This window comes from Microplitis mediator, chromosome 2 (assembly GCF_029852145.1).
Source record: "Microplitis mediator isolate UGA2020A chromosome 2, iyMicMedi2.1, whole genome shotgun sequence".
Lineage (NCBI taxonomy): Eukaryota > Metazoa > Arthropoda > Insecta > Hymenoptera > Braconidae > Microplitis > Microplitis mediator.
In genome coordinates, this window is record NC_079970.1 from 1,077,103 (window position 1) to 1,100,412 (window position 23,310).

General features: G+C 32.7%; 3 protein-coding genes across 8 annotated transcripts; 1 reads left to right on the plus strand and 2 right to left on the minus strand.

Moving 5' to 3' along the window:
- Positions 1 to 293: 293 nt before the first annotated feature.
- LOC130663881 (uncharacterized) lies at positions 294 to 14,290 on the minus strand. Of its 4 annotated transcripts, none has more exons than XM_057463419.1 (6): positions 14,162 to 14,290; positions 9,732 to 13,060; positions 5,555 to 6,220; positions 5,337 to 5,481; positions 4,983 to 5,123; positions 294 to 4,902 (listed from the first exon to the last, which is right to left on the minus strand). In XM_057463419.1, the coding sequence occupies exons 2-6, from the start codon at positions 13,023 to 13,025 to the stop codon at positions 4,310 to 4,312; spliced, it is 4,839 nt and encodes a 1,612-aa protein (XP_057319402.1). In that variant the 5' UTR covers positions 13,026 to 13,060; positions 14,162 to 14,290; the 3' UTR covers positions 294 to 4,309. The 4 variants fall into 4 exon arrangements, with proteins under 4 accessions (XP_057319402.1, XP_057319403.1, XP_057319406.1 ...); XM_057463420.1 differs by having other exon boundaries at positions 14,155 to 14,271; XM_057463423.1 differs by lacking the exon at positions 14,162 to 14,290 and adding an exon at positions 13,959 to 14,040.
- A 696-nt stretch (positions 14,291 to 14,986) lies between these two features.
- On the minus strand, positions 14,987 to 15,707 carry LOC130663884 (cytochrome b-c1 complex subunit 9). Its single transcript, XM_057463428.1, has 3 exons — positions 15,611 to 15,707; positions 15,367 to 15,514; positions 14,987 to 15,153 (listed from the first exon to the last, which is right to left on the minus strand). The coding sequence occupies exons 2-3, from the start codon at positions 15,505 to 15,507 to the stop codon at positions 15,115 to 15,117; spliced, it is 180 nt and encodes a 59-aa protein (XP_057319411.1). The 5' UTR covers positions 15,508 to 15,514; positions 15,611 to 15,707; the 3' UTR covers positions 14,987 to 15,114.
- A 1,218-nt stretch (positions 15,708 to 16,925) lies between these two features.
- LOC130663882 (vesicle-fusing ATPase 1-like) lies at positions 16,926 to 22,745 on the plus strand. Of its 3 annotated transcripts, none has more exons than XM_057463424.1 (6): positions 16,926 to 17,056; positions 17,333 to 17,421; positions 17,522 to 17,746; positions 17,847 to 19,475; positions 19,552 to 19,722; positions 19,790 to 22,745. In XM_057463424.1, the coding sequence occupies exons 1-6, from the start codon at positions 17,051 to 17,053 to the stop codon at positions 19,905 to 19,907; spliced, it is 2,238 nt and encodes a 745-aa protein (XP_057319407.1). In that variant the 5' UTR covers positions 16,926 to 17,050; the 3' UTR covers positions 19,908 to 22,745. The 3 variants fall into 3 exon arrangements, with proteins under 3 accessions (XP_057319407.1, XP_057319409.1, XP_057319408.1); XM_057463426.1 differs by having other exon boundaries at positions 16,927 to 17,056; positions 19,552 to 19,710; XM_057463425.1 differs by having other exon boundaries at positions 16,970 to 17,056; positions 17,336 to 17,421.
- The last annotated feature ends 565 nt before the right edge of the window (positions 22,746 to 23,310 follow it).

The window sequence follows — 23,310 nt, forward strand, 5'->3', positions numbered from 1 at the left end:
TATAAAACACCAACTTGATAAAGTTAAGAGATGAAATATTTAAAATTAAATATTAATAATAAATAATTAAAGTTTGTGATACAAATAAACAAAAGTTTTATACAAAAATTTTATATTTTAAATTTAGCTATACGTAATATGTTTATTTCTTTTGATTGCACGTTTTAAATTTAAAAGCTGAAATTTAACGAACATGACACTCGATTTTAAATTCAATTATAACTTTTTTTTGATCTACTGGAAGCTATACAGGTTTTACGGACTCAGGTCCTAATACTCATGACATTTCGACATATTTATTTATTTATTATATTACTTTGTTGCTTTTTTTATTTTAATAATGAACAGTCTTAATACTACAGCGTAATTAATAATTTTAATAATATAATTAGGAATCTAATCTTTGACACAACCGTTACATCGTAAAGAAGAAAATTTATTTTTATTTAAATATTACATGATTTTATTTTATCTATCACACATTTGATTATCAATTATCAATTATTAATTATTAATTATCAATGTTGTTTTTTTTAAACAAACGTATGAATAATTTCCCGTGTAAAAAAAAATTGTTAAAAAAGTGTTTACTTTTCTAAACTTCAAAACGTGACACAACGACGGACTTTTTTTGAACGTCTTTTAAACTTTTGAAAATTCAAGAGAAAAATCAATTAGTATCCTTGTATTATTAAGATATGCTAATACGAAAAACGTTTATAAATACTTGAAAATTATTTTTTTCTGAACATATTTTGCACTGAAAAATGTTAATTTGACCCGTGTAAAAAAGTTGCGGGATTCCACCGGTAATTCGCAGGTGATCAGCTGAATATCATGTGGAAGTCATATTTTGACACAAATATAAATTTCAGATGATTTTCGGATGAGTATCAAATGATAGTATGGAAAGAAAGTTAGTAATAGATTGTAATGATTATCTTACAAGTTGACACGTAAAATGAGAGATATTTTTTTTTTTTATTAGCAGTAACGAAGTAATCGGGGAACCTGGGGCATGAAGGCCCGCTTCAAAAATTTAGTAAATTTTTTTTTTCTTTCCTTTTCGGTCAAATTATGTTATCTCTGATATTTTAAGCTGATTTGCGATATCTGGGGCATAATGGACCACCTGTAAAATAATTTTCTACAGAAACAATTATTTTTTTCTAAACTAAAATGAATTTGAAAAATTTATTAATTAAAGCTCTTTTAGGTCAATACACAAAAAAAAATTGGAGAAGTGTTTAACAGTTTAATATAAATTCATTGAAATGTTAAAACTCCGGACAGGAGTGAATTGGGAGTGAAATAAAATCCACTTCACTCCGAGATCACTCCGCTAAAAAAAAAACTCTCAATTTCCCCGCAAGAAAAAAAAAATTTTTTTGTAATAGAATTTTTCATACAATCTATCACTTGAATTATATTTCTATACTATCTTTGTGTATTCATTAGAAATTCATCCGGAATTCATATTTGTGTCAAAATATGACTTCCACATGATATTCAGCGGATCACCTGCGGAATACCGCAACTTTTTTATACGAGGAGGTATTAACTCAATTGTTTTTCATTTGTGTATTTTCAGAAGTTTAAAAAACGTTCAAAAAAAGTTGGTCGTTGTGTCACGTTTTGATGTTTAAAATAGTCAACACTTTTTTAACTTTTTTTCAACAATTTTTTTTATACGGGTTGGTTGTGCGAATTTCCATGAAAAAAATAAAAATCTAAATCTAGCCACTGACTTTTAAAATAATTAATTAATTAATTAAATAATTAAATTTATCGAATATCAACAGTGCATTATCATATATAATTATCATTATCAATTATAGTATACCTCATTCAATATAATCACCTCTACCTCTTTCTTTTTTTATAAAAATAAATATAGTTCGATCTATAAACATTCGATAAAGTCTTTCTTTCGCTTTACTTCTAATATTCATAATTCGAGATAAATTTTTTTTATAAGACCAACACCTCATATTTTTTTCCATTCCTACAATAGACTATAATTTTATAATTTAACAATAATAATAAATACAATAATTATTTACTTTTTTTTCAAGATAAATTTATCTATAGGACATTTTTTTTTTTTTGAAAGATCATTTAATTTGGGGGGTGAAGCTGCGCAATTTGGCGAGACGTCACTTCATTAATATTTAAGTTAATTTTTGAACAATAATTATAATCATTATTATTTATATTATTTAAACAATAACAATATCACCAATTGATTCTACTCATATTTAATTACTTTTAAAAATATCATAATTATTTTTTTTTTAAATATATAAATTTTAAAATACAATTATTTCAAAACAACGAAATAATTATCAGATTGTGATGTTTTATAATTACACTAATTACCTATTTAATTAGATTTTTAATTAAAGGCAAATAGAGAACACTATAATTATGGTATCATGCAAAATATCAATAGCGATTAGGAAATAAAATTATAAGTGATGATAATAATAAATATAAATAATAAATTCAATATTTAATTATTTAAAACTGACAGATATGACGGACGTACGTTTTATTTTAATTAATAATGGAAATAGCAAGTTGTCGTCACAGTCAATCCACAGGGAATGTAAGAGGCATTCTTTTGTTCGTTAATTATTGTTGTTATTATTATTATTACTTTTAAATATTAATACTTAAATCAATAAACTAGTACAGTCCTAATTGAGTGATGTTACAATTAAGGGGATTCTCAGACAGTGCCCCCCACTTTTTAAAAATTTTCAGTGATTTTCAACTGTCATAAACGTATTAAAATTTTATTAATTAATTAAAAAAAAATTAAAACCTTAATTGAAAAAACGGCAACGTAGTCGTAATTTCGTTGAGATACAGAATTTTTTAAAAATTACTTACGATTGATATCAATTGGGAGTTAAGCAAAATTTGTTGAATAAATTTCAATAAAATTGTCATGTCAATTTTATAATTCGAATTTTCAAATTTTGGCGGCTGAAATTTATTCGACAAATTTTGTTTAACTCCCAATTGATATCAATCTTAAGTAATTTTTTAAAAATTCTATATCTCAACGAAATTACGACTACGTTGCCCTTTTTTCAATTAAGGTTTTAATTTTTTTTTAATTAATTAATAAAATTTTAATACGGTTATGACAGTTGAAAGTCACTGAAAATTTTTAAAAAGTGGGGGGCACTGTCTGAGAATGGCCTTAAAAAAAAAAAAAAAACTCCTGCTGCCGAATTCCTATCAACAATTATTATCATTTTCTCTGCTCATCAGGTTATTTACATAAATACAATCACATTTTGGTAATTTTTTTTAAACGGTTAATTACTGCAACCGAGCTCATGCATTGCTCGGCTGTTACGTATGTATATTTATATATATTATTTATTTTTGTATAATTAAAAAAATTATTTTAATGTAATATATAATTTGTGCATAAAGTTTTAACTTTTAGCAACGAAGAAAATACTTGTTCGCAATTTTAATGGCGTTTGGATTACAATCGACCCAAGAATAATTTATCATAATTCCTTTTTTTTTAACTACAGGATTTCTTAATCACTCCCTCCCCCTACTTTCCAATTAATTTGATTCGCGATATCAAAATTTGATAAATTAATTTTTTTTTAATTACGGCGTTAATAATTGGGAGTTAATTTATTAAACTTTTAATTAAAAATGAAAATTAATTTTTTTTTAATTTTCCACTAGTACTTAAATATTTTTTAAAATTAATTAATTAAATTTTTACCTTCATTAGTTGAAGATATTGAATATTTTTAAAAAGTGGCGGGAAATTTCAGCCGACAAAATTTGAAAATTTAAATTGTGTAAAATATTGACATGAAGATTTTACTGAAATTTATTTTCCAAATTTCATTCAACTCCCAATTGATAACAACTCTAATTAATTTTTTTTTAAATTAATAAAATTTTAATACGATTATGACAGAAGTCATTGAAAATTTTTAAAAAGTGGGGGCACTGACTTTCAATGGCCGTAAATTTAACAAAAAGTTGACAATTTTTTTTATGCCACTTGGGTTATTTCAAAAAATAAATATATTTTGAATCCACTAAATTCGTATGATCCTGAAGTTAAATTCCTCGGAATGATTTAAATATTTAAAAGGATGCTTTGATACTTTCTTGACATTATGATTCATCCTTTAGTTAATTTAGTTTCATTAAACATTATCATTAATTAACATTATTATATATTTTGTTCATTAGTGTAATCTGTAATGTGTAATGTTTTATATTTCAATTAAAAAATAAATAAAATATATATATTTATAATCTATTTGAAAATCTTATTGTACTCAGACAAAAGGCATTCGATAACTAAATTTTGTTGCATAAGATCTAAAGCCATGTTTGCGCTTTCTTCAGCTGGCCACATCAGCGTTGGGCCGAAGACTATCGCCAAATTTGGTATATGCATACGATTAAACTCTTGGTACAAAGTTACCTTCAGCAGATGTTTCAATAAAAATAATAGAGTGTCGTAGTTTGCTGGTGGCAATGCTTTAACTATTTCACGGAAGCATCGGATTTTATCAGATGTTTTTTTCTGCATACTGGCACTAAGTGCATCCTTAAAAAAACTTGATGGTATCAGCGGTTCTTTAAGCTCGCGAAAAAATAATTTTAATGCACCAGTCAGCACATGAACGTCTTCCTCTTGTGATAATACGCTGAGATTATACTGATCGACTTGCAATCGTATCTTTTGAATTTGACTTAAATTACCGCTCGCTCGGTATAAACCGTCAGTCTTCATGTTGTCTTCGTTACTTTCCAGAACTTCGATACACGTTTTTACGAAAATTGGTACCCGTGGATGTTCCGTTGGACAGACGTCTTTTAAATATGAACCGAATGCCGGCTCATCTGATAAATAATTAATTAAATAAATTAATAAAATCAATAATTTAATCATTAAAATTAATTTTAAAAAATAAAATACGTACTTTTGTAAATACCGTTTTTGACTAAAGATTCAACGGGAGGACGTCGTTGGAAGAATCTACGTAATTTAGCTTTTATTTTAGTTTGTCTTTCAGCGGCAGTTCCACTGAGATCTTCCAGTGAGTCATCGAGTCTCTTTACCGCTAAATTAATAAATAATTTAAATTAAATTAGTTAATTAATTATGTATAATTAATTGTATATTAGTAAGCCCTTAAAAATTAATACCATCACCGGTGCTAATATTGAAGAAATGGAAAAAAAGTTATAATAATTACCAATATTAATAACATGCATTAAACTACAGTGTCTACGAGTGATCGTCTGTACATTAGCAGACATAAATAAATATTTACTTTTCATAGATCTTGATCGCGCGACCTTGGATGACTTCTTTGAATCTTCAGATTGATTAGACTCGATTGATAATTTACTGTTGCTAATTTTACGTACTTCCGGTGGTCCAGCAAAAGGTTTTGCTTGAGATTTGAAGCTGAATGGCTGTGTAATATTTAAAATATAAATGTATTAATAATTTATGTTTAGATTAAAATATTTATAAAATAAATCTCACCAGTTTTCGTATGGCTCCGTGGATCTCTTGAAACCATTCAGCGGCAAGTGCTGTGTTATCGCTTTGTATAAGTACTTGAAGACCAAGTACAGTACCGATCATGTAAACATTTTTTCTGCTACTAGCCCGTTCCCCGGGCTCAATAATTGCCCCATTCAGATCAACTGATATGTCGGGCTTGGCTATGGGCGACTGACCGCTCTTCATCATCGTGTTAAACGTTTTAGAGTCTTTGAAAAAAAGTAAAAATAATTCCGTCAGCACAGCGTACGAAGTGCTCCAATTTTTACGCAACTTTTTTCCGTTCTCCGTGATCTTGGTCCGGCTTATCGGCCCCTCTTTCAATATTTTCATGTTGCCATCAAATGACAACTGCGGCCAGTCGCTCAGACCGGGTTTTTTCGAGCCAGACACTGACACTGATGCAGACCCGCTGTCATGATTACTTGAGTTCTGATTAGCGTAAGGTGCACTGGTGAGTAGATTTTCCGGCTGAGAGAGTTCATTTGTTGCACTACTATCCTCTTCCATCGGTTTTTCATCTTTATGAGCAGGTGCTTTGGTTTGAGATTTACCAGCCGTGACCGTTGGCAATACCCATGAAGATTCATTGCTATTCTCTTCGAAAAAGTATATCTTGCCTTCGTCATCATTTGAGGAGAACCACTGAAAAAAATTTGTAAATATTAATACTGTAACTCTAATTAATTTTTTTTATCATCCAAACAATTTAAAATAAATAACAAAAAAATTCAATTATTCCCCAGCTTGTACCTGACGCATATCGTCCTCGTCGTCCATATTAAAGTACAATAAACTTTTTTTCCACATCAAAATATCACTCGAAGCTGAACCTTTTCTCTGTCTAAATTCATCACCATCATCACCATAATAATAATCATCAGTAAAATTATTAATACCCGCCGCTTCGTCAAACGCGGTCTCGTTAAATTCAATCGGTGAATAAAATTCCGAGGTACGAGTGTCATCCAGCGACTGTGACGAGCATTCGCTGGTCAAACATGTATTCCAATTTTCATAATTACACGTCTGCACATATTTATCATCAAATGACGTACACTCTTCCACTAATTCACAGCTATCACGGGCGTATTCTTGCAAATAAGAACTCACAGACCCGATTGATTTGTAATCAGAGTCTCCTATTTTACAGACTCGTGTGCTGTCTGGATGATTTATATCAAAATTATCACAAGATTTGTACAACTGTTCATTAGACATTAATTTGCAATTGTTATTATTACCAGTAGCATCAGTACTGTTACTGTCATGTGAATTTAAATCGTTATAAGTTTGCGTCCAACGTCCATTTGTACTGGCAGCTGCATCCGCAAATCTCGGAAACGTCACGTTCACTTTTCCATTGACGTTACTTAATGACAAGTTATTTTCGCAATCCATAACGATCGGCTCGCTGCTGCAACTGCTGCTACAATTGCTGGTATGCAAATGATTATTCTCTTCAACGAAATGATAACCGGCTTCATAAAAAACAATGTCACACGATCCGGGAATTGTTTCAGCAGATTCGGATAAAATTTTGCTTGAGTCATCAATGGAAGTTTTGCCGCCGATAGCCGAGCTGTCAGCCTCCGTCTCCTCGAGGAATTTTTGACAGATAATCAAAGCGTTGTTGTCGTCGTGCTCCATAGCTAATTTTAATTCCGGCAAATCTTCAAGGGAACTAGTTTCACATGGAGTGAAATATCCACTTTCGTCCCGTATCAAGTTCACACAGCACACGACTCGGCGCGGGTACATAGCGAGCTCAGAAAACGACCAACTGTGACTGCTGGTGTCTGGGAACTGTCCATCGGGCATGGACTCACTCATGTTACTTAAATTATCAATGTTTTCGCTATCAGAGTCAACGACGTCATCAAAACAACACGAGAATTCTACTTCCTCACTTTCAATGTTATTTTCCTTTTTATTTTTACATGAACTAGTTAATTTGTCTTCCGGATTTCCTTTTGGTTTTAATTCCCACTCCAGTCTTTCTTCATCATCATCATCGTCATCATTATTATCACCAGCGTCATTACTACCATTACTAAAATAATTATTACTACTCGTACAAATATTAATGGTGGTCTGAGACATGGTTCCAGTTTCACAAAAATCACAATTACTTCTAATCTGCTTCAACCAGTCAACGACAGGATACCCCTGTCTGGTAGGAACGTGCTCGCAACTCAGAATAACTTTTCTCCTCAACTCATCGGACAGCCAGTTGTAGGCGGGAATATCAGCCTTGGAGAAACTCGATAAACCGTAATTAGTACTTGTTGTCGAATGCCCAATAACACGTGTAGCACACGCTAGAATACTCTTCTCCTCCATTAAACACTCTTCGTCATTCATCATGCGCTAGATTTATTCCAATTATAACAAACCAGTTGCCAGCTATTTCTTTTTTTTTAGTTTCCCTCTTATCGCTCAGCTAAAACCACCGCAAGCTTTTTCTAGCTGGTGGGCTTACGTCAATCCGAGAGCAGACCACATCCTCGCGTTGCCATCACGCGGTTTAATGATTAATAAATTTACCTAGTCGACTACTTGCAATATTCTGACTCAACGCACTTTATATATAAATATATGTAACTGCAATTGCAAAAAAAATAAGTTATCAACCAAATAAGCAGTGAATTTGTTGCTCCATTATTGGCCAGACTCCTCTAGCATCTCGTGATTGATAACACAAATGAACAATCATGAGCAATTAATTGAATTAATTAAATAAATTGAATGACTGTGAATTTTTTTACTCTTGTGTAGCAATTGCCGGTCAATGGTTTCGAAATAAAAAATACAATAAGAGTCACTTGGTACTATTGCGAGACAATAATTGATAATTTAAAAAAATAATAACAAGACACTGGTAATTTTCTTGGTTCTGAATCGCATCAGTGGTTCCAAACTACTCGGAAGTATTCGCGTCGCTTACTGACTACATCAGTTGAGACTGAAAGCTCAATGCCTTCACTCAAAACTACTATATACACATGTGATTCACACAAGACCATCCCATCAAGGCATCATATGCCTTGAGCCTTTGGTCTGTCTCTCTCTCGCTCTCTATCTATCGTTGGTCTGCTTAAGCGGGTTAGTAGCCTTTGCCTTTGCCTTACTACTGAATACATATCTGCTGAATACATATATATAAATTAAACATTTACACATATATGTAATATATATTTCAGCTTAGCGCACACGCACACGAATTAAACATGACCGCTGATATCAAACTGAAGACCAGCGAATGCGCGATTATGTTTCTTTTGATTTAAGGTGCGGGAGAGACACGAGATGCTGGAGTGTGTGCACACATTAGTTTGTTGTTGTTGTAGTTGTGGTTTAATGAAAGAGACGTAAAAGAAAGCACAGAGGGTCCTCTTGTGCTTGTGCGATGAGAGAATTTATCGAGGGGAAGATATCGAAAAATTCCGGGGCTCGAGACTGCGGAATCTCATTCATTTAAAATAAATGCTCGCAATAAATCCGTCGACTCTTTAATTCTTCATCGTTGATTAATTCAAATCTTGTTTAACAATAATGTCTTTTTATCTCAGGTCATGGTCTCTGATCTCTGGATAATAAAAGTTATTTTATATTTTACGGTAGAATAAGACAGTAATAATTATTTAAGAGAATCGGTTAAGTGAAGATTCAGTGGACCAATGGGTTTAGTCACGGGTGAGCGGTTTAATTTGTTGAGGTCAACCTCGACTCGACGACCCGGGAGTTTACTCTGGTGAGTACTCCTGACTCCTGACGCATCTGCCCGTGTGCATACACGACTATCCATTTTATCCAATTATCCGGCATGATGTCATCGCCCGGAGTCACTAATTACATCCAGGGAATTACTAAATAAATTGGTTGTCGGGTGGTAGCGACGGTGCTGATGATGTTTCTCTGGGTATCCAACTCACACCACATGTCTGTATACATTACCGTTGATTTTTATGCCTGTCACAATTCCCTAATGTATTTTATTTTTAGACTCCCACAATAAACATTATTAAGTTACACATCTGTTTTTAAATTGTCACAATTAATAAAAAATAATAAAGACCATAAATCATCGGATTATTTATTTAAATTACTCGGTATTAAATTACTTAAATAATAAGAAATAATAAACTCAACTCACCTTATCACCCTGGTCGTTGATGAAACAAATTTGGTCGGTGTGGGGATCGTACTTTTGAGTCCAACCGGGCGGTAGATCAATCGCACACTCGTAGCAATCCTGAGCTGCCCGAGTACTCACGGGACTGGGTTGGGATGACGCGTCGAAGCCACCAGTGAATTCAGATTCCGACTGACTTTGCAGAGCTTCCGAGCTGGCATTTGAGCTGAGAATTTGGTCGTCCGAGGGACTCTCTCGGACCTTGACTCCGTCTTTTTTTAAATTAACTCCGGAGCTCGATTTCTCAATTCCGCGATTTTTAAAATTACTATGACTATAATTGTGATGATTCTTTTCATTGGAGTCGTTGTTTACGAGTTCTTTAGATTGAAGGCAGTTGTCTGAGCCGCTGTCGGACGTGTAGAGCAGAGTTTTGAAGCCAACGGCAGTGCTCGACTCGATGTCAACCTCCGATGTCGTTTGATGGGCGTAATTTTTGCTGCTGTACCCCGAAACTTGTTTCGAATTTACCCAAACTTCCGGATACTCTTTTCTGCTGATGATCTTCCTGGGCACTGGTGCCACGCCTTTTATTTCTTCCCCGCTGGGTGCAGTTCTGTCGTCCAATCGCGTTGATAATTCGTCTTCAGATTTAATAGCCGGTATTTTAGTTCTCGGCAGAGGTACCGGTTTTATTTTGGGTGAATTTTCCGGGTAGGTTTTATTTTCCATAATTGTGTCTTCTTCATCATCAACAGAATTCAAATCACTCAAGCTCCTGCTTCGTCGCTTAGAACTGGCCAAAATAGCAGCCAACTCGTTGCTGATTCTAAAACGCCGATAGTTTTCAGGTATCGTAGCGCAATGGAGCGTTGAACTTTTCTTGAGATTACACTTTTTAGCAGATCTCATTATCCCGTCGTCGTCTTCCTCGTCTTCATCTTCATCATCCTCTTCGTCGTCATCGTCGTCAGTAAACTCATGCCGTTGGAAGTACCTGCCTTCACGTTTTGTTTTAAAGCTATTGCTGTAAATGATATTGCGCCTGCCACTCCCCGAGTCTTCAGATCTGTATGTCTCGTCATGGATCCCACTGTCATCGTAAGCGTCGCCGTCACTCATACTCTCGTTAAACGACGATGTATTTTTATGAATTATTTTATTACTATTACTATTAATATTACTGTTGGTACTGTCATTACTATGATTGTAATTACTATTGACACTAATAGTATTTGTTTTTTTAGCCGGCAAAAATTGTATTTCACTCGCGAGTTTTTCCAACGAAGGCGTCAATTTCAATTCCCCGGGCGTATCACCAGCTACCGTTGCTTTAACTTTTATTTTCGGACGCATTTTAACTTTACTAGTGTGACGCATTTTCAGGTTCGAGTATCCCAATGATTCCTGATCATTGTCCGGACTCGAATGACTCGTATGATTAGCTGTCGTTGTTGTGATTGTCTTACTTTTGCGATAATGCGATTGCTTATCAAGAGATAAAGGTTTATTATCGTCCGGTGAGCAGTCATTTAATATATTTGCCTCGTTGTATTCGTCTATTTTCGGTGACTTTGGTGATTTTAAGGGTTTCGACTGAGGCAATACCTCGCCAGTGCGAAATGTAAATGTTGACTTTTCATTCTTCGGGTAACGAAATGCCAGAGAGTTATCCGACAAATCAGATGCTTCAGATATATTTGAATGCTCAGTGATGTCTTCAAGTTCATCGTCTTCTTTGCTTATCACCACACTCGTATTCAACGAATTTAAATCATTAGCTTTATTGACACTTGTTGAGTTTATTGATATCTTGCATATATTACTGCTCGGCGAGCCATCGCTGGATTTAAATTCACCGCGCGTCTCTGTTTGCGGAGTAGTCCCACCTTCGGATCTTTGTAAATTCATTTCATGTAATTCCCTGGTGAGTTCATCCAACGGATCAAAATTACCTTTTATTTCCGTACTCTTGAGCTGAAAGTTTGGCGGTTTTTTATTGTTGACTCGCTCGCGACACATCTGGGTCAATTCGGACATGAGTTCTTCGACAGCCCAAGTACGTCGTTTGTCATTAAGAATTTTGCAATCACCGCTGGCGCTGGTATTACCAGGATTTACATCAGCTTCCTCATCAGTAATTTGTCCGGCGACAGTTAGCTGCCTTCCGTATGTTGGTTTCGGGCTCAAACTCCGTTCGGTGCGTAAGCAAAATTGCTTTGAGTCAAGATCTAGACTCCTGCTGTTTCTATTGGAGACACTGGGGCTCTGACGACCGCTGCCGGGCTCTTCTCTCAGCGAAACACTGAGTTTTGACTCTGGTTTGTCTTTATCTAGTCTCTTGGGATTCTCATCAACGCGCGATAGAAATCTTTCGTCATTATCGCTTTCCAACTGAGAATCATCTGAATGGGAGGACTTGGTTCTTATTCTCGACTGTCGATTTAACTCGTGATTGCGGTTTTCCTGAACGAGTTTATCATAATCAGTGTTATCAGATATCTTGCGCCGGCGATCTAAGCTACTCTTTAATTCCTGTCTGAATGGGTCAGGCAGTGGGATGTCTATTCTTGCAGTAGGTACGTCAAAAGACTTTGGACTCGTTGAAAAGCTCTTGGTGAGTTTACTGTAAGACGAAGAAGGAGAAGAAGACAATGAATCTAAATCAATATCTTTTATACCCATTGTATTGGGTAATTTTTTTGGCGTTTCATTGGGTCGTTTTTTATGTTTTACTTCAATCTGCTCGGATATTTGTTTCTCGTAAGTCGATCTCCGATCACGTTCGCGTTCGCGATCACGTTCCAGCGACTTCGCCTTGATGGCTGCCAACCCGACCTTTAATTCCGCACGTGACTGGTAATCCATAGCATTGTGTTTATGAGAGTCATCAGTGATATAAAGTGATTTAGAGAGCGATGAAGACGACGCAGTAGTCGAGGACGACTCTTGCTTGCTATCCATAGCACCCGCCAGCCATTTCTTAACGTTTTTCATGGCACTAGATGTTTCCTTGGGCATATTTTTATACTTAGGTCCATCTAGTGTCTCGAATGCTATATCTTTGTCCTCATCAGATGTCTTTCTCGGATTGCTACCGGTGTTTTTCGACATCTCTCTAACGTACGTTGCTGGTACGTAAAAAGATCTCTGCTCCCAAGTCCTGACAACTTGCCACCAATCAGCATTTGTTTTTTGTAATAAATACAATCTTTCATTCTTCTTTATAGCTATCTCCCGACCTTCTGTTGTTTTGTATTGAAAGTCATACAGCACTTTCACGTACGAGTGCTCTTGAAGGTCTGGACCACTCATGACAATATCACATTTACATTTTTATTCGTTTACACCTGAAATAAAGAAAAAAACATTTATTTATTTAATTATTATTATTATTGTAAATAAAATATCGCTCACAACAAAAACTACACAAATAAATAAATAAATATGACAGCAAAATCATGACATGATCCTAAAGTTAGCAGACAATTGACGATTTTTGGATTTTTTTTCAACAAATCAATTACAAAAAAATAATTTTAAAAAATTTGAACGTGTAGAAAATTTCAAAAACTGTAGGTGCAATTTTTTCAAATATGTTTTTTTATGATTTATCATTTAAAAAAAAATCAAAAAATTATTTGACGTCGGCTAATTTGCGTCTCATATCAAGACAACTAAAAAAATTTATTTTATAATTTTTTTCTATTAATATTTAATTTGTTAATAACAAAAAAAAATTTTCGGAGCTCCGATATTCTCAGTCACAAATAAATAAAAATAAAAAAAAAAACCCTCGAGTATTAAAATAATTAAATAAAATATTGAAATTTAAAATACTCGAGAGTCTTCAATCAGATTTATAAGCAAAAATTGTATATAATTGACACACTTTTGATAATTCCTACTGTTTGACATTAAACCAACAAATCACAACTATCTCATATATTATTATATTATATTAAAATATAATAATTCAAATAACAACAATAATATAAATTATTATGATTATTGTTGATACACATATAAAAATCACAATTATTTATCATTGTTAAACTTTCTAATACACAAATATATACTTAGTCACATATTTTTTTAAAACATTGAGACAAACAATACTGCTGACTACTTTTACAACCAGATAATCCAAATAAATATTTAAATACTGTTATTATAATAATGATAAAATAAATAGTTAAATATATGAATATATATGTAGATAATAAATGAATTATCACGATTATTTACAAACATCAATGAGTAGTCGAGGAAGTCAATAGGTTATGGAAAAGCAGGAAGTTTTCACCACTAGGTGACGTAACGTATTTGTATCCACTTTAAAAAAATATTTTATTTGTTTTTTTACTAATTTTATATATTTATTATTGATTATATATTTTTTAACTATTAATTATTAATAGAATTTGTATTAATTGATAATTACTAATTACTTTTGTCCTTGGGGTGTATTCGCACAACTCATCCTAGTGATTTTTTTTTACTAACGTCCATACGCTAATGAGTGTGACAGTACTTTTTTTTTTTTTTTTTTTTTAATATTATTATTATATATGAAAATATATGTGTATATAGATATATATTATTACAGTGAATGATACAGGTGCAATTGCTTTATAAAAACGTCATTGAATCCAAGTGCGCATGACCCAGGTAATGGGTAATTGCAAAAATAATAATAAACTTATATACTTTATATACAATGTATGTTATTATTTATAAATATAAATATTAAATGACTTGAATATTTATTTTATATATATTTATAATTACTAATTATGTATTAGACTATTTATTATAATTATTAAAAATTTAATGAATGATAAAATCTTTATTTGAATAATTAATGAGTGTGAATGTAGCAGACGTCAAATTTAAAATTATTGATAAATGGAGTAAATAATTAATAAAATGAAATTTCAAAAAAATGCACATTTAAGAAATTTTGAAATTAACAAGTGTATTTTTTAAAAATTATTTACTCTATTTATTTATAATTTTGAATATGAGTATGGATGTAGTAGACATCAGATAAATTTAAAATTATAAATAAATAGAGTAAATAATTTACGAATTTAAATTTTTAAAAAATGCGCGTTTAAAAAATTCATCAATCAATAAGTGCATTTTTAAAATTATTTACTCTATTTTTTTTATAATTTTAAATTTGACGTCTGCTACATTCACACTCATTAATAATTATAATTGATTTAGTGAAGAGGAGATGTAGTGGTGGGTAAATATGATTATGCTTCATATGCACATTGATTATTTATTTATTTATTTACAGTAATGAGTGCAGATTTAAACGTTGACATTTTAAATATTGATAAGTTTTTATTTAAATGATCTAAGAATTTGAAACATTTTTCTAGTTTTTTCTTGTTTACTTTTCGTACTTATGCTTGATGTCCCTCCACAATTTCTGTAATTATAAATAATTATCATTAGTAATTAATTTTAATTATGTACAAAAACAATTTTTTATTTTAGCAAAAAAATTAATTTTTATTTTGAGTTTTTTAGTTGAAGTTGTTAATAAAAAGTTATTTGAATACAGGATAAAATTTGATTAAACAAATGATTTAGGGAAAATATTAAAGTAGTTGTTAATTAATAAATTAAAAGAATCACTTACGCCTTTATTATGACTCTGGAAAAGTGCTTCAGCCCCAACAGTGACCGCACGTTCGAAAATAAATGTCGCGGCTATGGCAGTGACCACAAATGTTGACGTGCGTTTGAAGAAAAGATTGTAGACAGTTGTCTGGAACGACATGTTGGAGCTGAAAAAAAAAATACATCAGTAAGAATCCAAATAATCTGCATCGTTAATTAGCAATTTATTCAGTTATTTTAAAGATAAAATAATTTTTTCTTACCTCCTTACGTAAACTCGTGCTGTGTCAATGCGAGAGCAAAATAAAGCATAAAATACCCAGAGCCTAGATGACCTGGATCTGGAAATCTCTCGCTTAATTTTCCTTCTTTGAATTATCAACCGAGTTGACAGTTAGTTTTCAAAAATGACCACTGCGCTGGCAGTCACATTTGAAAATCTCGATACTGAAGTTAGCTGACGTCTAATAATTTTTTGATTTTTTTAAAAATTAAATTATACAAAAATTGCACCTGTAGTTTTATAAATTTTTTACATGTGCATACTATTAGTTTTTTAAATTTTTGTAACTGATTTGTTTAAAGAAATCCGCCAACTCCATTAATAATTCTTAACAAAATGTCTGTCATTCTTTCCCTTTCTCACCTTTTTAAATTTTTTCTGCCTTCCGCTCCCAGTCTCACAATTATTTAATTAAACAATAAATTGAACAAATTAAAATTAACAAACATAAATAAGCTAGTGGTGAAATTACGCTTGATAATTACCGAGGGCAGCAGAAAATTATTTATGGAAATGACTCATGAGTGTGAATGTAGCAGACATCAGACAAATTTTTAATTATAAATAAATAGAGTAAATAATTAATAAAAAATGCACTTATTAATTTTCAAATTTTTTAAATGCGCATTTTTAAAAAATTTTATTTTATTAATTATTTACTCTATTAATAATTTAAAATTTTTCTGATGACTGCTACATTCACACTCATAATTACGCTCGTACACATTTTGATGATCCTGAAGTTAGCAGACAATTAAAAATTTTCGGATTTTATTTTGAACAATAAAATTTGAAGAAAAAAAAAAACTGAAAAAATGCACATGTAGAAAAATAAAAAAACTATAAGTGCAATTTTTTTAAATATTTTTTTTGTATAATTTATCATCTTTTAAAAAATCCAAAAATTATTAGACGTCGGCTAACTTCAGTGTCATCACATTTTGGTCCATAAAATTTTTCCATCAACTGTAAGCCTGCTCAGAAAATTGACATCCAGCAAACTGACTAGAGCCTCAGTTCAAAATTAAATCAAGTAATTTGAATTTTGAATCTCAATTATCGTTTTACACATTAATTTTCCTCGATGTGTCAACCGAGTGTAATTTAGTTTTTAAAAATAACCGCCACGCTGGCTGTCACATTCATAAATCGATATATAGTTTTCCAGTGACAGCAACTCTGATGATTCAAATGTCCGACAATGAAACTCTACCATTGGCTCATTTTGTGCAGGAATTATTGGTGATGTTGGTATCAGTAGCTGACTTTGAGCAGCTTCAAGTCGTTGAGTGGAGAATTTTTCTGCATTGCAGAGTAAGAGATCCATACTACGTGTTTAATTTTAATACCAGAACCGGAGCACCAGATCAGTATCAGTTGAAAGTGATCGTCAGAGGGAGAAAGTATACAAATATACAAAATGATGGTGAGTGTTGAAATAGAAAAAAATATTATCTATTAATAAATGTGGACTGATTTTTTTTTAATAATATTTATTTATCTATGACGCTGTCATTGATTACTTGAGAGAGCTGGTTTCTTTTTATAGACAGAGATGTTTTTTAATTTTCTTGACGCCATTGTGTCATTATTTAAATCATTCTTATAGATAACATATATTTCGCGGTATTGATTATTCAATGGATATGTTAAATTTAATTTATTTTTATTGGTAACGTATGTTTGTAATTTTTTATTTCAGAAGATGCGAGCGATCAGATGTCCTACGGACGAACTGAGTTTGAGAAATCTTGCTGCTATCAGTCCGAATGATTTTCCAAAAGATATAAAGTATGTTGTTATTGTTATTACTTTTTAATTAGAGAGAGTATTCACTTTATTAATAATATGCTTTTACTATTATTTATTTTTTATTCTTTTATGGGAACAGATATATCGAGGTTACGACTTTGCCAAACCAGAATTATGTATTTACTGTTGAGACACACAACGACGTGCCTCGTGGATGTGTTGGATTCAGTTTACCCCAGAGAAAGTGGGCCGCACTTTCGGTCGATCAAGAAATAGACGTACGTCCGTATCAGTTTGACGCATCGTCGAAGTCTAACTTCTTAGGTACTATTGTGCTGGAAGCTGATTTCCTGCAGAAAACAAAGTAATTTTTATACTGATTGAATAAGTTTTTATGATTCTGATAAATTGGAGCAATGGAAATAATAGGAATGGTGCGATTGATTTTTATTTTCTATTTTTAGGACAACAACGGAGCCGTATGACACTGACTTGATGGTCAAGGATTTTCTTTTTAAATTTTCTGGTCATGCATTTACAGTGGGACAGCAATTGGCGTTTCAATTTGGCGACAAAAAAATGCTAGGACTGGTGGTAAAGGATCTGGAGGCACTTGATGTCACAGCTATTGAGCAAGGACAGAAATCTAAGCCCATCAAAACGAGGATGGGTCGGTGTCTTGGTGACACGGTGATTCAATTTGAGAAGGCTGAGCAATCGTGTTTGAATTTGGTCGGCAAAGCGAAGGGGACAGTTATGCGCCAGTCGATTATTAATCCTGACTGGGATTTCGCTAAAATGGGAATCGGTGGTTTGGATAAAGAGTTCAGCGCTATTTTCCGTCGTGCATTTGCTTCGAGAGTATTTCCAACTGACATTATGACGCAGCTGGGATGCAGACACGTGAAGGGTATTCTGCTTTACGGACCACCTGGTACGGGAAAAACTCTTATGGCTCGTCAGATTGGTACCATGCTGAATGCGAGAGAGCCCAAAATCGTCAACGGCCCGCAGATTCTTGACAAGTATGTGGGAGAAAGTGAAGCCAACGTCAGGAGATTGTTTGCTGAAGCTGAAGAAGAGGAAAAGAAACTGGGTCCAAACAGCGGTCTCCATATAATTATTTTTGATGAAATCGACGCTATCTGTAAGTCTCGTGGTAGTGTTGCTGGTAACACTGGTGTCCATGACACTGTCGTGAACCAGTTGCTGTCAAAAATTGATGGTGTAGAGCAGCTCAATAATATTCTCGTTATTGGTATGACTAACCGACGAGACATGATTGACGAAGCTCTGTTACGTCCTGGACGACTGGAGCTACAAATGGAGATCAGTTTGCCAGACGAAACTGGAAGATTCCAAATCTTAAATATTCACACTTCGCGGATGCGCGAACACAACAAAATAGCTCCGGATGTCGACTTGAAAGAGCTTGCAGCGCGTACGAAAAATTTCAGCGGTGCCGAGTTAGAAGGTTTGGTAAGGGCTGCTCAGAGCACAGCCATGAACAAATTAATAAAAGTCTCGAGTAAGGTGGAGTTGGACCCTTCAGCGATGGAAAAACTTATGGTGTCAAGGTCAGACTTTCTGCATGCACTTGAGAATGATGTGAAGCCAGCATTTGGTACAGCTGCAGAAGTACTGGACCACCTACTCGCTCGTGGCATCATCAACTGGGGACGTCCCGTGGCTGAAATAATTGCCGACGGTAATTTGGACATCCAGAAGACAAGAGCTGCCGAAGGCTTCGGTCTTGTCTCTGTTCTGCTGGAGGGTCCTCCCAACAGCGGAAAGACTGCGTTGGCCGCACAAATTGCCAAGAACTCAGACTTTCCCTTCGTCAAAGTTTGCACTCCCGACGATATGGTCGGACACACCGAGACCGCCAAGTGTCTCGCGATCCGTAAATTCTTCGACGATGCTTATCGCTCTCAGCTGAGTTGTATCCTGGTTGATAATATCGAGCGTCTCCTAGATTACGGATCAATCGGTCCGAGGTATTCCAACCTGACACTTCAGGCATTGCTAGTCTTGTTGAAAAAACAGCCACCTCGTGGTAAAAAATTACTAGTACTCTGTACCACCAGCGACAGGTATTCTATCACAATCACTAAATTTAATAATTTATTTGCTTGATAAATTTTACTTATTTTTACTTAATATTTCCAGACAAGTTCTCGAGGACATGAAATTAATATCAGCATTCAACACCGTTCTCCATGTACCAAATTTATCAACACCCGATCATTTGCTAGCAGTATTAGAAGACCAAGACGTGTTTACAAAGTCCGAACTCTCGAGCTTGCATGCAAAACTTCAAGGAAAACGGTATAAAAAAAAGTAATTACTAGTTTTGATCCTTGAGTACGTTCACTAAATAATAATTAAATGATTTAATAAATTACAGAGTCTTCATTGGCATCAAGAAACTGTTGGGGCTGATCGACATGGCCCGACAAGTAGACCCAAGCTACCGAATACCTAAATTCCTATCAAAACTCGAAGAGGAAGGTGGCCTTGAGTAATCATTCCTCGACAAATAAGCCTGTAAAATTTACTGTAATTATTTATTTATCATGTATCCTATAGTCAATTCGCTGAATTTTTAGAGTATTAAACTAACAGGGGTCTTTTAATTCAGCTCAATTGGACAGAGTTACCGCTGGTTCGCGTATAAATTAATTAATGCAGAGTATTGATGTAAGAAGCGCCGGCAGATCGCGGATTAATTGCTTATTCGTGATTAATTAAATGGAGGATTGTTTTGTGATTAAATGACAAGATAATATAAATAACCAAGTAACGTAGTGTCTCGTGACTAGATAAATGAAATCAATATATTAGTATCTCTTACGCATTTCTGTCCTCTTAAATGCACGGATGATAAATTCATTAGAATTCATTCCAGGACACTTTACAATTGTGCCCGATTATTTTACTACAATATATCGATCGAGTTTACCTGGTAGCATTTAAAAAAGTTTGTGCACTTCAAAATATAATATATAAGTACATAAATATATATATTAATTAATAATAAATATACAAATAAATAATTGACGTTGAATTGACAACGGGTGCATTCAAAAATCTCTTGGTTTCAGTTCCAGTTAAAATATGTCATTCGCGCGAAAATTTTGAAATTCAAATTTAAAAAAAGAAGGATCGCTCTTAGTTTGATTTTAAAGATCTAATTCTCTACGAACATGCCAACATTTTTTCAGTTTTCAAATTTATTCAGGGAACAAAAATATAAAGTTTTTTTGAATTTTAACATTTTCGCGCCTCTGATATATTTAATTAGAACTAGAAGCAGATAATTTCCACATGCGCTCTACAATAATTATAAACTGTCTTTAAATTTAAGCTGCGTTGAATAACGAAAGTGCAATAGTTTGAATTTATTTGGGAAATTGTTATTTTATTAAATAATAACATAACAAATACGTACTGCCGGTTTATCAGAGCAGTATAAAGGTATTAATTTTTTTTTTGCCGGTCAAAAAAATTAACAAATATTGAGCATTTGTTCGTAACATTTGTAGTGTATAACTATTTAAATTATTGTAAATTCGCGCTCGTAGATTTATTTTAATTAAATTTTATTTAATATAAAATATTGCGGTACTAATTCCAAATAAACTTACATTTTTATTCGTCTTTTTAGCTTCCTAGAGCCAAAAGGGCAGATGACTTTTTTCTCATTGACAATTATTTGGTACTTTCCAAGCACACTTGCAATCAGTTTTTAGGCTGTTTTTTGACATATCAAGTAGGGTGGGTTGAAAAAAAAACTTTTCTTAGCATGGGGGTAGAATTTGTACCTTATAAAAAAAAAAATTTTTTCAAGAAAAAAAAAAATTTTTTTACTCAACATTTTGAGGTGGCCCACTCGTTTTTAAAATAAATAATTGATCAAACGGGGTAGTCCCAACGAAAAAAATTACATGGTGTTCTACAATCTGTAGGGTGTCCCCTTGCAAGCTAATTGAAAGTCAGGAGTTGAAAAAATTTTTTTCCTATTATTTTTGTAATTTAAGTAAAAAATTCAAAAATGAAAAGCATTTTCTTTTGAATTAAAATGAAAGTGAAGTAAAAAAAAATCACATTCGACAATTATTAGATGTTTTCCACGATTTTGGACAAAAAAAAATTTTTTTCGTTGGAACTACCCCGTTTAATCAATTATTTATTTAAAAAACGAGTGGGCCACCTCAAAATCTTAAGTAAAAAATTTTTTTTTTTCTTGAAAATTTTTTTTTTTATAAGGTACAAATTCTACCCCCATGCTAAGAAAAATAAAAAAAAAGTTTTTTTTCAACCCACCCTAATATCAAGGTAACAATATGTTGACAAAACGGTCAGAAATTCATGTCACCAAAAAATTGCTACTCAAAAAACTTGACACAAGTGACGACTAAAAGTAAATTACAATCAGTGGTAAAATAATTCATCTAAATGACTTTTAATTGACATAAGACAGGAAAAACACAAATTTTCTGTCTCCGGAACCAACATTTGCATGTCGTATTTCTACCAAAAAAGGCGACCGAGACAAAAAAAAATTGTCATCCTTTAAAAGACATCTTAAAATTGTCTGTTACTGGGTGGCTTTCAAATTTTTTTTTTAATTTCGAGCTTTAAATTAAGTCTCCAATACGATTTGTAATAAAAAAATTATACCCCTTTTGGCACGAAGAAGCCAAAAGGGGGAATAAAAATGTAAGTCTTTTTGGAATAAGTAACGAGATATAAAATAAAACAAAATAACGGAATTTATGAAGCAATAATTATCATGCTTTGATGATAAGACGAGATCAAGGGTTTATTATTACGTATGATCTTGATAATCTAAATGGATTATCTAGAATAAGGCTTACGTACTTGTGGGGTTTGATCGATTTATTATATAAATATATGTATAAATATGTTTCGAAATTACTGTACTGTACTGTTTATTTTGTCATTCCAGCCAAGGGGCCTAATACTTTTTTTTACTGATTTTTTTTATTTACTAGTTCTCTATAAATATTTATTTTGTGTAAGGTCTCAGTTATTTATATCAGCCATTTCATTTAGAGTATTTTTGATAATTGTAGAGTTATTAATTGTCGGAAATACTATTATATATTTTTATTGTAGTTAAATGTTTGGTGTTTATGAGTTTAATTAAATAAAGAGTTGATGTTTGTTGTTGAATGTCAATTGTGTGGGATAATTGCGTTGGAATAAAAGTAATTGGAAGGAAACTTATTACGGATCTCGATGGAAAATATTAAGCTAGTATTGTTATTACAAATGTTAATTAATTGTATTTAGTGCTGTCTGTAAAGACGAAATAAAAATTTATGCGTACATGAAAATATTCATATTTATTATTTAAATGTAACTTGATGATAAAATTAGCTGAAGGGGTGAAGAATTGCCCGTAGCTGTTTCGCTGTCGAGGATAACGAAAAAGATATCAGAATTTTTCGTTCATTACGAAGTCCTCTAGTAGAAAAAACTCGAAAAAGTCCTAAGAAGAATTTATTTTCGAGTTCAGACCCATGTGACAATAAGTGAACGTGGGGGAAGATGCCTCTGTCATGTCTTTTTATGAAGAGTGGCCTGTAACTTTGCTCCTGTTGGGAATAATCCAACACAATATAAACGTTTTTCGTTCATTATGACGTCCTCTAGTAGGAGAGACCCTAAAAAGTCTTTGGAAAAATTTATTTTTTGAGATCAGATCCACATGAGGATTAGGTGAAGATGGGTGGAGATAATTATCTATGATGAGAGGCCCGTAACTTTGCTCCTGTTGGGAATAACTCAACACAATAAAAACGTTTTTTGTTCATTATGACGTCCTCTAGTAGGAAAGACCCTAAAAAGTCTTTGGAAAAATTTATTTTTTGAGTTCAGACCCATATCAGGATAAATGAG

What these genes read in the sequence shown, in the direction of transcription:
- LOC130663882 (XM_057463424.1), top strand. An exon ending in GATTTCCTGCAGAAAACAAA is followed by an intron (nt 17,747 to 17,846) that starts GTAATTTTTATA and finishes TTCTATTTTTAG; the next exon opens with GACAACAACGGAGCCGTATG. An exon ending in GGAAAACGGTATAAAAAAAA is followed by an intron (nt 19,723 to 19,789) that starts GTAATTACTAGT and finishes AATAAATTACAG; the next exon opens with AGTCTTCATTGGCATCAAGA.
- LOC130663884 (XM_057463428.1), bottom strand. Translation starts at nt 15,507, where the DNA reads ATGTCGTTCCAGACAACTGTCTACAATCTTTTCTTCAAACGCACGTCA. An exon ending in TCCAGAGTCATAATAAAGGC is followed by an intron (nt 15,154 to 15,366) that starts GTAAGTGATTCT and finishes TTATAATTACAG; the next exon opens with AAATTGTGGAGGGACATCAA.
- LOC130663881 (XM_057463419.1), bottom strand. Translation starts at nt 13,025, where the DNA reads ATGAGTGGTCCAGACCTTCAAGAGCACTCGTACGTGAAAGTGCTGTAT. An exon ending in TCAACGACCAGGGTGATAAG is followed by an intron (nt 6,221 to 9,731) that starts GTGAGTTGAGTT and finishes AATTTTTTTCAG; the next exon opens with TGGTTCTCCTCAAATGATGA. An exon ending in CAAAAACGGTATTTACAAAA is followed by an intron (nt 4,903 to 4,982) that starts GTACGTATTTTA and finishes ATTATTTATCAG; the next exon opens with ATGAGCCGGCATTCGGTTCA.